Below are 12,615 nucleotides of genomic sequence, written 5' to 3'. Positions count from 1 at the left end.
GAGATTTCGACAGAGGAAGGTGTTTTTCATTTGCCGTGTTAAAGTGACACATTGCAGCGCAGTTCTCGGCTGTGCTGTAGCCATATTCCACCCAGGCCTGGAGGCTTTTCGGGGCTAGATGGAGTGATTATCTTTATGTTTGAAGCTGCTGCATCTCATTCATCACTTTGTTGCATCATGCGTGAACTTATCCTTTGAAATGAAAGTTGCTATCACAAAAGCGTGTAGTATTAGTATTTTGCTGCTTTGTTTTAATAAATATCCCCAATAACTAGAGGATTTTCTCCATAATGAACAGCAGGAAGGAAATCTCTAATGACATCTGAAGGTTTTTCCAATAAAGTGGGCTGAAAGGCGCACGAGTGCTCTGAAAGCAAATACCATTTGCACAGGAAGCTGCTGATAGCCTAAAAGATCTATATTCTGTTTCTGATCTGGGTTGGATTCCTAGGTCAATTTGAAAAAAAAAATAAAAAATCACTTGGGGCAAATCAAGAGTTGGTGTGATTTGGGAGAGCATCTTCAAAGTCAAGGAGGCCGCGGTGAGCCGATGCTGCTTTAATTCAGCTCAGGAGCGCTCTCGTAGTCCTGTGCTCCATTGCTCATGTGTAAATTGAGAAAAATAATGCTGCCTGGTTCTTGGCGTTTTAGTCTGGCTGGCCAAAAAATTCTGTGTCCGGACTGTGATTCTGGATCTTAGAACAGCCTTTTGATTAAAAGTCATGGGGGGGGTGGGTGGGTGGGTTGTTTTTTGGTTGGGTTTTTTTTTTCAGTACTATCGCTTTCTGATGAAAATGTGGTATTTCTTTTTAACTGCAAAGACGAGCACCGGAAAAGTGAATATTTCATCTTTGAAAAGAGCTTGTTTGACATGGCCGTGTCGCTGGGATGCCACCACTCTTCTCCAGAGGCTGGACCCTCTGCCCAGCGCCCACCTGCGGTGACGAGTCATTGCCAGGGGACAGCCTGCAGGGACGGGGTGACTCTGCAAAAAAGGCGGGGGGGGGGCACATTGCATTATGGGAGATGTAGTCCTAGCCCCCATCAACATTTTCTCTGCAGATAAATAAAATAAAACCAAACGCAGACAGCCTCATTAGTCGCTTGGAAGTTCTCGGGGTTAAGAACGAACCATTCCCAGGAAGATACAAGGCTTAGCGCCACGCAGCCATAGTCTAAGTTGGGGCCTCCAGGGATAGTTATAAATAAATAATGAAGCAGCTATTCTTTTTGCAAAGTATTTTTTCACCCCCTTTTTTAAAAAAAAAAAAAAAAAAAAACCAACAACAAAAAAACCCCAAAACCCAAACCCAAACCCATCCAGCTTTTATTTTGCTCATTTGTTTTTCCCCCAACGTTGCACTGCAGTATCAAAATGTGCACACTGCACTGAAATGTCTCCCTTGCCCGTCTCTATGAAAAATGTAGCACATTCATCATCAGAGGGGGGAAAAAGAAAAAAAAAAAAAAAGCTTGGTCTTTTGCACAAACAGGCTTTTGAGGAAATTGATTTATAAGGGGCGGGAAGCAAATGCAAGGCTTTTACTGCTGAAAGGTACCAGGAGTAATCAGCATGGTCAACAGAAGCAATTATACATGATGATAGTTTCAGAGGACCACTGAACAGGAGAGAATCATTTTTGGGGAGGAGAAGGGCGCTGAAAGCAGCATTACAAATGGAGTGAAAACCTGAGAGATGATTAAAAAAAAAAAAAAATCTCTCCGTTATCTTTGGGGAAGAAAGGAAACAAGCAGATGTCCCGTGGATCTTGGTAGTGCAATGGTGATAATTATTTTTATTAGGTGCTCGGTTTCACCATGTGATGAGTAGGACATGAACATCCATTTATCGTCTATGTAATGATGGTACTGACTAATGCACAGATATTCTTTGTTAGGCAGTTAAGCATGAACTGCAAGTTGCTGAATAATAGGAAATCTGTTATGCAAATATATATAAGCTTTGTAGAATAGGTTGTAAATTATCTGGTCTGATTTTCTCCAATGGTTCTATGGATTACTTCTTTTATTTGAAAAGATATCAGCCTTTACAAGATTTCATTTTTTGCCTTTTTTTTTTTTTCCCTATTGTCCTCTTCCTTCTGAAAATGGGGTGAAGGAATTAAAAAAAAAATAAGGAAAGGAAGAAAAATAATGTAGATAACTTACAGGAAAGGATGTCTGCATTTCTTGTTGGATACCTTGTGGGGTTTATGGCAGGGCTTTCGTCCAGCTCCCTCTAGAAGCAGGACTACCACCAACCCTAGATCAGGTCGGCCGTGGTTTTGTTTAGCAGAGTCTAAAAGGAGAGATTCTTCTGCGTCTCCGGGCAGCGTGTTCCAGTGCTGCATTACCTCCAAGTGAAGAAGCTTTTCAATAAATCATTTGAACTTCTCAAGCTGCAAACTGTCCATTACTCCTTGTTATATCATCTGTCTCTAATAAGAAGAGTTTCTCTCCTTCGAATTTGTAAGTACCTTTTAAGCAGTTGTAGGCTGTAATTAGATTGCCCCTTGGCCCCTTCTCCACCAGATTAAACAAATGCAGCTCCCTCCACCTGACCTTGCAGGTCTTGGGCTCCAGGCACTTGACCACCTTGGTAGCCCTCAGCTGCGCCCTCCCCAACACTCATCTTTAATTGGGTGTCCCTAAAGCTGGGCAGAGAAATGCAGGTGCAGCCCCAATAGTGCCAAGAAGAGGTGAACGTTAACTTCCCCGACCTACCAGATTTAGCCCAATATGCAGTTGGTCTTGTTTCCAGTGAGAACATAGTGTTGACCCACCTTCAGCATGGTGCCCACCGTAACCCCCAGGGCCTTTCTAGCAGCTGTTATTCAACTGGTTCTTTCCAAGTCTACACTGATGTTGTTGTTGGGGTTGTTCTTGCCCTGGTACAGAGCTTTGTTCTTGTCTTTATTGCACTTTATGGGGGTTTTGTTGGCTCACTCCTCGCATTTCTGAAGGTCTCAGCGTGTCAAACGCGGTTTTTCTGTTATCAAAAATTGGGTTATTTTCTACTGAGAAAGTTGGAACCATCTGTTTTTTCCATATGAGGATGTCCCAGCCCGGCAATCAGAGTCTAAGCAAACTCTACTTCTCAGTGAGGAGGAAAGGGGTGGTCATAAACAGAAACAGTACCAGATTTTCTGTTTTGTGATGAAAAAACCTCAAACCCTACATAATGTTTTTTTCATTATCAAACAAAATCAAATGGAAATAAAGTGATCGCAAAACAACATTTAACAACATATTTTTGGATCAATTAGATTTTTTTCCTTTGGCTAAAATTGACACATTTTGTTCTGACTTTAGCCCTGCAAACTATTTTACTTTATTTTCATAGTTACATAAAGCAACTCATTTAACTTCAAATGAAGTTAAATGAGAAAAAAAGAATCAGAATGCTCTTTTTAAAAAATGAGAAAGCAGGGCATTTTAACGCAATCCAAACCCTTCCTCTGGGGATTTTTTTAAAGCTTTTTTTTAATCTTTTTTTTTTTTTTTTAACAACACAGCCAAAGTGATTTGAGTTCAACAACAAAAGGCATTTTAGGAGCAGCTGAAAAACAATTTAAATGAGAACTCTTTAGCAGACAATGATTACAACTCCCCGCTTTTTGTTCATAACCCATGCTGCAGGGAATTTGCTCTCTTTTTTTCTCTACCCTGTACACATTAACTGGATTGTTTCACCCCAATACTCTCCGGGTTTCATTTCCCATATGGGAGCAGCAACAGCCATGGAATTACTGAGCTTCCCGGGGCAGAATGACAGACCAGTGAATTAATGGACATCACCTTCCTTTAGCAGCGCACTGATGGCCTCGTACATCACCGCCGTTTCTCCATCCTCCTAATGAAAAGCTTCGTAACTTTGTTATAGTTTAGAAACGTCTGTATTTCTCCATGTTTTTTCTGTGTTCCAGATGAGTTTAAATCCTTCATGAAAAGGCTACCTAGCAACCACTTCCTGACCATTGGGAGCATCCACCAGCACTGGGGGAACGACTGGGATCTGCAGAACCGCTACAAGCTGCTGCAGAGCTCCCTGGAAGCCCAGCGCCAGAAGATCCAGCGCACTGCCCGCAAACTCTTTGGCCTCAGTGTCCGGTGTCGGCACAATCCTAACCACCAGCTGCCTAGAGAAAGGTACCTTCATCCTTCGTTGGGGCTGGGTGTGTTGGGATGGGTGGCTGGTGGAGCTGAGCCTGGCCTTGGACCTAAACCCAGCAGCCTGAGTGTTTGGGTATAGGGCGTGCTAACATGGAGGTTTGGGGGAAAATGGTGAAGTTTGGGAGTGGGCTGAAATTTCTGGAGGCGTAAGTAACCCTTATACCATACCTAAGCACGTTCCCATCCTTTCTGTGTGGTCTTACCTACCCAGGTGAAGGGCACCCAACTTATTCTGGAGTGTTCTGCAAGACTATGGCAGGGCTGGCATCAGACAGCCAAGCAGACTAAGCTGCTTTTTAAACGATCCTGCATCGCGTACCAGAGGCTAGCTTTAAGCTTCTATTTGCTGTTAAAGTGGCCATATGGAGCACAAGATGCTTCAGCCCATTTTTGAGTTGTGCTCCTCAATGAATAAAGCCAGAGTGAGAGAGAGAAGCTTTAGTTTCCCTTGGAATAGACCACATCTCTTCTACGAGACGCGGAGTGAACCTGCACACCCGCACTGACCAGAAGCCCAGCAGTAGTATTACGGATGGGGAGAGCAGATTTTCCATTACAGCTACAGCAGCTATTGATATCCAATAGTCACCTCCTGCTGGCTCCTTTCAGCCCTGACCTACGGCTGAGTTTAAGTTAGCTTCCAATCATTTTTGGAGGCTTGCATCCATCGAATTTAATAAACATTTCTTGCCGTTTCTTTCTACTTTGTCTGGGGTGAAGTAGCACTGAAAAAATGAGTCCAAGTGCCTTTTCTTCCCTGCTCCTCATGGAAGGGTCAGACCAAGTTAATATTTGTAGAGGAACTGTTTTTTTCACCTCCTTCATTACCTAAATATTTAGTCTCAAGAGGAAATAAACTGATTGGCTGCTGTCTCCTGTTATCATCCAGCCCCTTGAGAGCACACTGAGTTTTCATTTCGCTACTCTGCAGCTCAGCAAACTCTTCCAGGGCTTAACATCTCTTTAATTACCAAGAAATCTCATGTTTCTGGACAAAGACTTGATGGCCTTAGTAGGGATGAGGCGAAATATCTATTAAGTTTAAGAGATTATGAAAAAAAAAGTCTGGAGAACTTCCAAAAATTGGCCCGTTCCTGCCAATTGGCTGAGCTGCTACGAAGAAGCCAACTGGTGGAGGAGTCACAAGCGTGTCCAGGCATTAGTTTGAGTTGTGCCACAACCACCACAACAACGAAGTGAAGCAGCAGCGAGCAAATACCCAGCCAACCATGTTGCTGCAAAGCACTGCGAGAAATACATCTTTAGCATTTCTCGTCTATTTTAAAAAGTCAGCCACGCAGAAAGGAAGCCTCCGACTAATACTATAAAATCTGGGGGAAGGAGGGCAAAATGGGATGATGGCAGCTGGGTTTTTAACTGACTGATGTGCTTGATTTGTTTAAGTCAACACCACCAGGCATATTATCATTTCTTTTCTTATTTGTCATTCCGCGTTTGTAGCGAGGCAGGGGAGGGGCTGGGTAGACAGATGTGCAGTGGAAGAAGGTATGCATTTCATCCTGCTTTTACGGGGCTCGGAAATACTCTAATTTTCTAATTGTTACTGTACAGAACGACAGACGCTTATCAAGCATGCCAGTGGCTTTGAAAGGATGGAAAGGTTCTATTAAGAGCAAGCCTCTCTCTTTAATACACGTAATAGTAAGCCTACTTTATATATTCCAAAGCAATGTAAAAAAAAAAAAAAAAGAAATAGGGCTGCTGTTGATTGTCCTCAGGGAAAGGAAGAGGTGGTGTTTCCAAAAGAAAGAAAGAGTAGGGATTTTGGCAATTAGGGTGATTCTCCATGACTTTTTGCAATTGCTAAGAAGGAAAAAAAAAATATATATATATTTTTATATATATATTTGCTCTGCACTGCTTTTGCTTAAAAACCACCTCTTTGCAGGCAGGTTCATTGGTTTGAAAAAGAAAGCACTCCTCGGTTGTTAAAGCTTCAACGTTGAATGAGTACCTATAGTTGCATTTTAAACCTCTGGATGGAAAATATAAATAACATCCAAAGGAGGAGCGGGGGGGAATACATGTTCTGGGCTCCAGCCAAATTGTCATTAGTTAAGAATACATCTTGCAGCTGCTGAGAATAAAAATAGCATTTTTTACTTTGCTGTTGCATACCAAAAGCCCAAAAGTACCTCCACAGCAGCTAGGGCTGGTTGGAAAGTGAAAGACGAGTTTGCAAAGGAGACCTTGTTAATTCCCTACCTCTTCTCTTGCAATTAAAAAAAAAAAAAAAAAAAAAATCTGCCCTGCTGGATTGTGGGTTTGATTTTTTGGGTGTTTTTGTTTGGTTTGGTTGGTTTTTGCTTTGGTATGGCTCTCTAATCATCTCAGACACCATCCACAACAAGGCTGTGTCTTTGTCTCAAGGGACACCCATCAGCCTCTTCCCCTCCCCCGCGCTGATTAATCCTGAAAAGATGACAAGTCAGGAGGAAAAAATTATTCATCACCTTTCTGTATAACCTGACCTCCGTTTCTGATCTGAACGCCCAACGCCGTCCTGTAAAACATGGGGTATTTTTGTCACAAGAGATGGGTCTGAAGTGGCGAAACAGCTCTGCCTGATCACCTGGCGCCCAGCTCCCAGCGCCGCCAGGGGACTGCGCGCCCCCCGTCACGACAGCAGGAAAACCCCGCGAAATCTCTCTCACTCACAGCCTTGCCTGGCTGTCATTTTTATTCTCATTTTAGTTTGGAGTGGAAGATATTAAAGTTGCATGCAAAATTGCTTGACAGTGACCTTTGGAGACATAGTTTTCCTTTTTTTAATTTCACATGCTCTGGTACTTAATACTTTGAACTGGCAGAGGTAGCAAACACCAGGCAAAATAACTTCTGCGGTGATATTAAGAGGGAGAAAGATAAACTATGACTCCTTAATGAAAGAGAAAAATAATTAAAATGGAAACTAATGGCTGCTCTGCTACTGGCTTTCAGCTTTTAAACAATGGGTTTTTTCAGCCTCCTTGGGCCCTGACATCTCTGGGTTCCATTCGCCTGAGCCTGAGCCATCACAGGGGGGGTGTTTTAAGAAGTTGCCTCCCGTCAGCTGAAGGGCTGTGACTGGTCCTGCGTATATTCTCATCCTGGCCCAGTTGCGAGACAAAATGGGGTAATTTATACCGCATTTCCCCTCTCTATCACACTTCCCATTGTCACGTTTGTAGCCGATGCCCAGCTCTGCCCCGGATTCTGCATTTTCATTTAATTACGTCCTTTATTGCTGCCATCAGCAGATGGTGGGTAGCCTTCTTTTTTTCCTTTTTTTTTTTTTTTTTTTTTTTTGGTCCTACTTGTGTCTCTGCTGAATGCTAAGACATATACGCGCACCCCCCCCCCCCCCCCAGAAAACCAACCCTCTTTCTCCTGATCTCCCACCCTTCCTCTACAAGGTTGATCCGCAGAATGGGAAAATTACTAGTTTCGATTGCAAGATATCAGATGAGACGCCTTTCTCGTTTTGCTCTGCCGACTGTTAGTAAAAGAGAAGAATGGAAGGATTGCATTTTTATTATTTTTTTTTTTCCTAAGACAGATCACACCTAAGACAGCCAGGATATGGTCATCTGGCTAATTTTTATCATGTCCCCTGCTGTGTAGCCTGGCAGTCTTTATCCCGTGAACTCAATGGCATTCTCAGTGTGTCAAACCCGTGTAAAGCATCGAGCCAGCACTGCACAAATACGCTGGGAATTCTGTGCATGAGGAAACCACCCCAGAAACCACCTTTAGTCCTACGGGCAACCGTTACCACCTCATCTGGAAGCCCAGTCCCGCAAAAAGCTACAAACGTGACCATGGAGAGAGCTGTGGAAATCAGGGAAATAACGTCCTCACCTCATGGACAGGGGTAGGGATGCTGAGACGATACGTGGTGGAGCTGGACATTTCCCACCTATCTGCCAACCAGCCTGCTGCCTCAGCCCTTCATTTTCTTTGTGCCACGGGGCTTCTCCCTGTCCGTGTCTTGGTAGAAATTACAGCGGGAGCCAGGGACAAAGCTTGGGGCTGCAGGAGATAACTCCCTCCAAAGCAACCTCTGATTTTCATCGCTGTCATCAAGCCCAGTCGCGGGAAGAGGCAGCCTGCAGGAGCCTTGTGCTTCCCGTCAGCAGTTCCCCCAGCCCAGTGAACCCAGCAGCCAGTGGCCGTATACTGGGGGGATGCTTCCGTTTTAGCTCATCCTCCACTTGCTCATCATCCCTCGGCTTCATGCTTAGGTTCGTGGTTAGAAGTAAAGAAAGAAGCTTTCAAGGAGGTGCATGGAGGAATGAAGGTGGACTCACAGCCCCTGAGGGAGATTGAAACCCGGAATCTGGGAGCCTTGCTAAATTCAAGTGCACTTGGCTGGCTTTCTAAACAGGAATCCCAAGGCTTCAGATGGGGTAAAAAAATAATACGTCTTGCTGAAAAAGCCAGGAAAAATTCACTTCTGAGCAGAAGGCAGACTCGGTCCCCAGGGGATGGTTTTGAGAGTGCTTGTTGCTGTCAGCAACATGTTTTGCAGTCACGAGTCACGCTGTGCTGTGCTGTGCTGTCCCCTCCCTCCCAAACAGAGCTGTCCTGGAAACCAGGAGGAGCCCGGTGCACTTTTTCTAGAGACCAGGGCTGTCACCATCTCCCTCTATGGCACATATTTATAGAGGTCACTGCCTTGCTCCCAAGCCAACCTTGTCATTTCCACTGGCAGGAGAGCTGCTGGTAGCTGTGAACAGGGCAAAGAGACGCTGTCGCCCCATACCACAGGAGGAACGTGAAAATTTTCTCTTCCCACATCCAAGACTTCAGAATTTTCCTGCTAATGCACTTCCTTTTGCCTCGCTCTGTCTCTTTTTTTTTTCTCTCCTCCTTTCACTCAGTTTCTTCCTACTTCTTTTCATTCCTGCCTGTCCTCTGTCTTTCGGTTGTCGCTGCTGTTTCAGTTTTCCCTTTTCTCCATCCCTATTCTTCCTGCCCACTGCATTTCTCTCTCATTTTTCCTTTTACCTGCACATTTTCCCCTTCTTTCCTCCTCTAGCCTTTCTGCTTCTGCTCCTTGATTATTTCTTTCCTTCCAGCGCTTTCCTCTGTTTCGTACTCTCATCCCTCCACTCTCTCCCTCCCCCTAATCATCTTGCTGTTCTTTGCTGCTGTATCATTTAATGCCTTCTTTGATACAGCCTACAGCTTAATGATTATTCGGAGGTCAGGCGATGCAGGTGCCATGAATTTCACTAATCCAGCTCTGAGAGCCTCTGTCCATAATCACTCCTCCCGTTCTACAGGGACTGAATCCTAATTTGTCATTAGCCAGTCCTCTCGCTGCAGCGCTACCGAGAACTTTTTGCCCAGAGGAGACAATGAAGTATTCATTAGCTGGGGGGGGAGGCGGAGGGGAGGGAGCAGGCGGCTGAACAAGGCGTTCTGCCGAAGGCCGCTGAGAAAGGAGTCGCTGTGCTGAGATTTCCCCGGGGCGGGGGGGGGAAGAGGGGGCAGCAGGGCAACATTGCAAAAGTGGGTTATCCGAAAAGCAAACATGGGTTACGGTGTCATTCATTAGGAGTCGTTCCAGGGCTGCAGGACGTGGAGGTGAGGGTGCTGATATAGCAATTATGAGAGTGGTGGGGCTTGGGAATGGGCAAGTGTGGCTGCTTGTTAAGGGGAAAGGCTGTAAAAGGAGGTTAATTAGCCGCAGATTTTTTAAAGGAGAAGCTGTTCTAGCAGGTTCGCCTCTATGCACCCTGACTTCCACCCTCTTTTCTGCTGTTATTGTGCTCTGCACCATAAGCAGAGGTTACTACTGGCTTTGCCCCATCCCATTACAGGTCTGGTTTTGGAGAGTGGGGGGGAATTGCCAGTGACATGGAAAAGAGTTTTCTCCTGCTAGCCTAGAAGTTATGCCGACCCGCGATGTCTGATAGCACCCCCGCCGCTGGCGTGGCTTTATCAGCTCCATTCCCATGGTTGAACTTTGTCACTGTGGCACTGATGGGATCCTTGGCAGGAGACTGTGCCAGTCTCAGCTCCTAGAACAGTGTGGAGAGAGGCTTCAGACGATCAATCCTACCATCTAGCTATTTCTTAGAGGGCTTTTGTTCTCCACCAAAGGAGTAAACAGCATAAGAAAGATTCAGTCTAGAAATAGACTGGAATAGCTCCCAGGTGCCACGGCAGGGCACAAGTGTTCTGAGAGCTCTGTCTCAGATATATCCCTGAAAGCGCTGTGGCTCCAGTAAGATGCCAACACCAAAGACACTTTGAGGCTCTACAATGCTAATGCTTTCTTCTTCCTACCCACAGGACAATACAGGAATGGCTTACTCGGGTCCAGTCCCTGCTCTACTGCAATGAGAACGGGTTCTGGGGGACCTTTCTGGAAAGCCAACGGAGCTGCGTTTGCCATGGTGGCACCAGCCTGTGCCAGCGCCCCATCCCCTGCATCATCGGGGGCAACAACAGCTGTGCCATGTGCAGCCTGGCCAACATCTCTCTCTGCGGCTCATGCAACAAGGGCTATAAGCTTTACCGGGGTCGCTGCGAGCCTCAGAACGTAGACTCGGAGCGGAGCGAGCAGTTCATCAGCTTTGAGACGGACTTGGACTTCCAGGACCTAGAGCTGAAGTACCTGCTGCAGAAAATGGACTCTCGCCTGTATGTGCACACCACCTTCATCAGCAACGAGATCCGCCTGGACACCTTCTTTGATCCCAGGTGGCGCAAACGCATGTCCCTCACCTTGAAGAGCAACAAGAACCGGATGGACTTCATCCACATGGTGATCGGGATCTCCATGCGAATCTGCCAGATGCGCAACAGCAGCCTGGACCCTATGTTCTTTGTCTACGTCAACCCGTTCAGCGGGAGTCACTCTGAGGGCTGGAACATGCCCTTTGGGGAGTACGGCTACCCGCGCTGGGAGAAAATCCGCCTCCAAAACAGCCAGTGCTACAACTGGACCCTGCTACTGGGCAACCGGTGGAAAACCTTTTTCGAGACTGTCCACATCTACCTACGCAGCCGGACTCGGCTGCCCTCCCTGCTGCGTAATGAGACTGGCCAAGGGCCCGTGGACCTTTCTGACCCCACCAAGCGTCAGTTCTACATCAAGATCTCAGACGTGCAGGTGTACGGCTACAGCCTGCGTTTTAATGCTGACCTACTGCGCAGTGCTGTGCAGCAGGTCAACCAGTCGTACACGCAAGGTGGGCAGTTCTATTCTTCCTCCTCCGTCATGCTCTTGCTGCTGGATATTCGGGACCGAATCAATAGACTGGCGCCTCCCGTGGCCCCAGGGAAGCCCCAGCTGGATCTGTTCTCTTGTATGCTCAAGCACCGCCTGAAACTCACCAACAGCGAGATCATCCGCGTGAACCACGCTCTAGACCTGTACAACACCGAGATCCTCAAACAGTCGGACCAGATGACAGCCAAACTCTGCTAACCCGGACTTTTCAGTGGACATGTTGGTGATTGATCCTTTTGCTGTAAAAAAAATAAAAGAGAAAAAAAAAAAAAGAGAAAAAAAATAAAAAGAAAGAAAGAAAAGTGGGGGGAAAGTAAAGAAAGGGGGGAAAAACAAGATTTGTAAAATGTAATTAATATACAAAAGAGAAAAAAAAGAGGAAATTCTTCATTTGTTGAAAACTAAACCCGTTCTAGCAGCTGTATAAAACTGTCAGGCATGTTTGTTATTTCTATAATCCGTCATAAAAGGGTAACACCTTACTCTCTCTTGACCTTGGGGGTGTCGCTTGCTAGTCCTCAGGGGCAGTGGAGTAAATAAAGGGAGGAGCAGAGAGAGGGGCAAACTTCTGTAATGAACTGTAAAGTTTTCTGCTATGCAGGTGCCAAGACAAAGAGACAAAAAAAAAAAAAATCAAAGCAAACAAACAAATAAGAGTTATCTGTAAATGTAAAAGAACCGCCATTATTCCTATAGTGGGAGTAAATGGTTAAAGATAAAAGATATTTCTTCTGTTGAGATTTATGCCAGCTTTATGTTGAGTTATTCACGCAGCCTGTGCTGAGCTTTGCTGGAGGACAGAAGGTGATGGCAGTCTCCTTTGAGAGTGAAACCAATTCCCTTTTGGTGAGAAGACACGTAAGAGGCGGGGGGGGGGGTGAGGGGGTGGGTGCAGGTCTCAGGTGTCTTCACTTTGGGATTTCCACCTTGGAAGACTTTTCACCAGAGGTAGAGTCTCAGCACTTGCTGAAGAATGGGACGTGTCAGGTCCCTTTGGTGGCTTTCCTGAGCTGGAGTCCATGCCCTGCATCAGACTGCTGTTGCCTTCAGCCATGTCAGAGGTTAACGCCTTGAGGATCAGCACCTGTAGATCCAGCGTCGCTCATCTTTAAGGTACTTCACCAGAGTCCCTAACACAGAGAAAGCCAAAATCATATGCCACTTTGATAAACCTAGACTTAAAGGCAAACCTGAGT

At 45.7% G+C, this 12,615-nt stretch overlaps 1 protein-coding gene across 3 annotated transcripts in view; it reads left to right on the top strand.

Annotated features, from left to right (window-relative positions):
* Positions 1–12,163, top strand: part of BRINP1 (BMP/retinoic acid inducible neural specific 1) — a 90,225-nt gene extending 78,062 nt beyond the window's left edge. For all 3 annotated transcript variants that reach the window (XM_074608362.1, XM_074608363.1, XM_074608364.1), the window contains 2 exons: positions 3,927–4,149; positions 10,477–12,163. In XM_074608362.1, coding sequence (XP_074464463.1) covers positions 3,927–4,149; positions 10,477–11,617 — 1,364 coding nt within the window. In that variant the 3' untranslated portion in view covers positions 11,618–12,163. The remainder of the gene's footprint in view (positions 1–3,926; positions 4,150–10,476) is intronic.
* Positions 12,164–12,615: the final 452 nt, after the last annotated feature.

Source organism: Larus michahellis, chromosome 15 (genome assembly GCF_964199755.1).
Source record: "Larus michahellis chromosome 15, bLarMic1.1, whole genome shotgun sequence".
NCBI classification, from domain to species: Eukaryota; Metazoa; Chordata; class Aves; order Charadriiformes; family Laridae; genus Larus; species Larus michahellis.
Note: the sequence above shows the minus strand (reverse complement) of the source record. Positions and strands in the feature narration are given on the sequence as shown.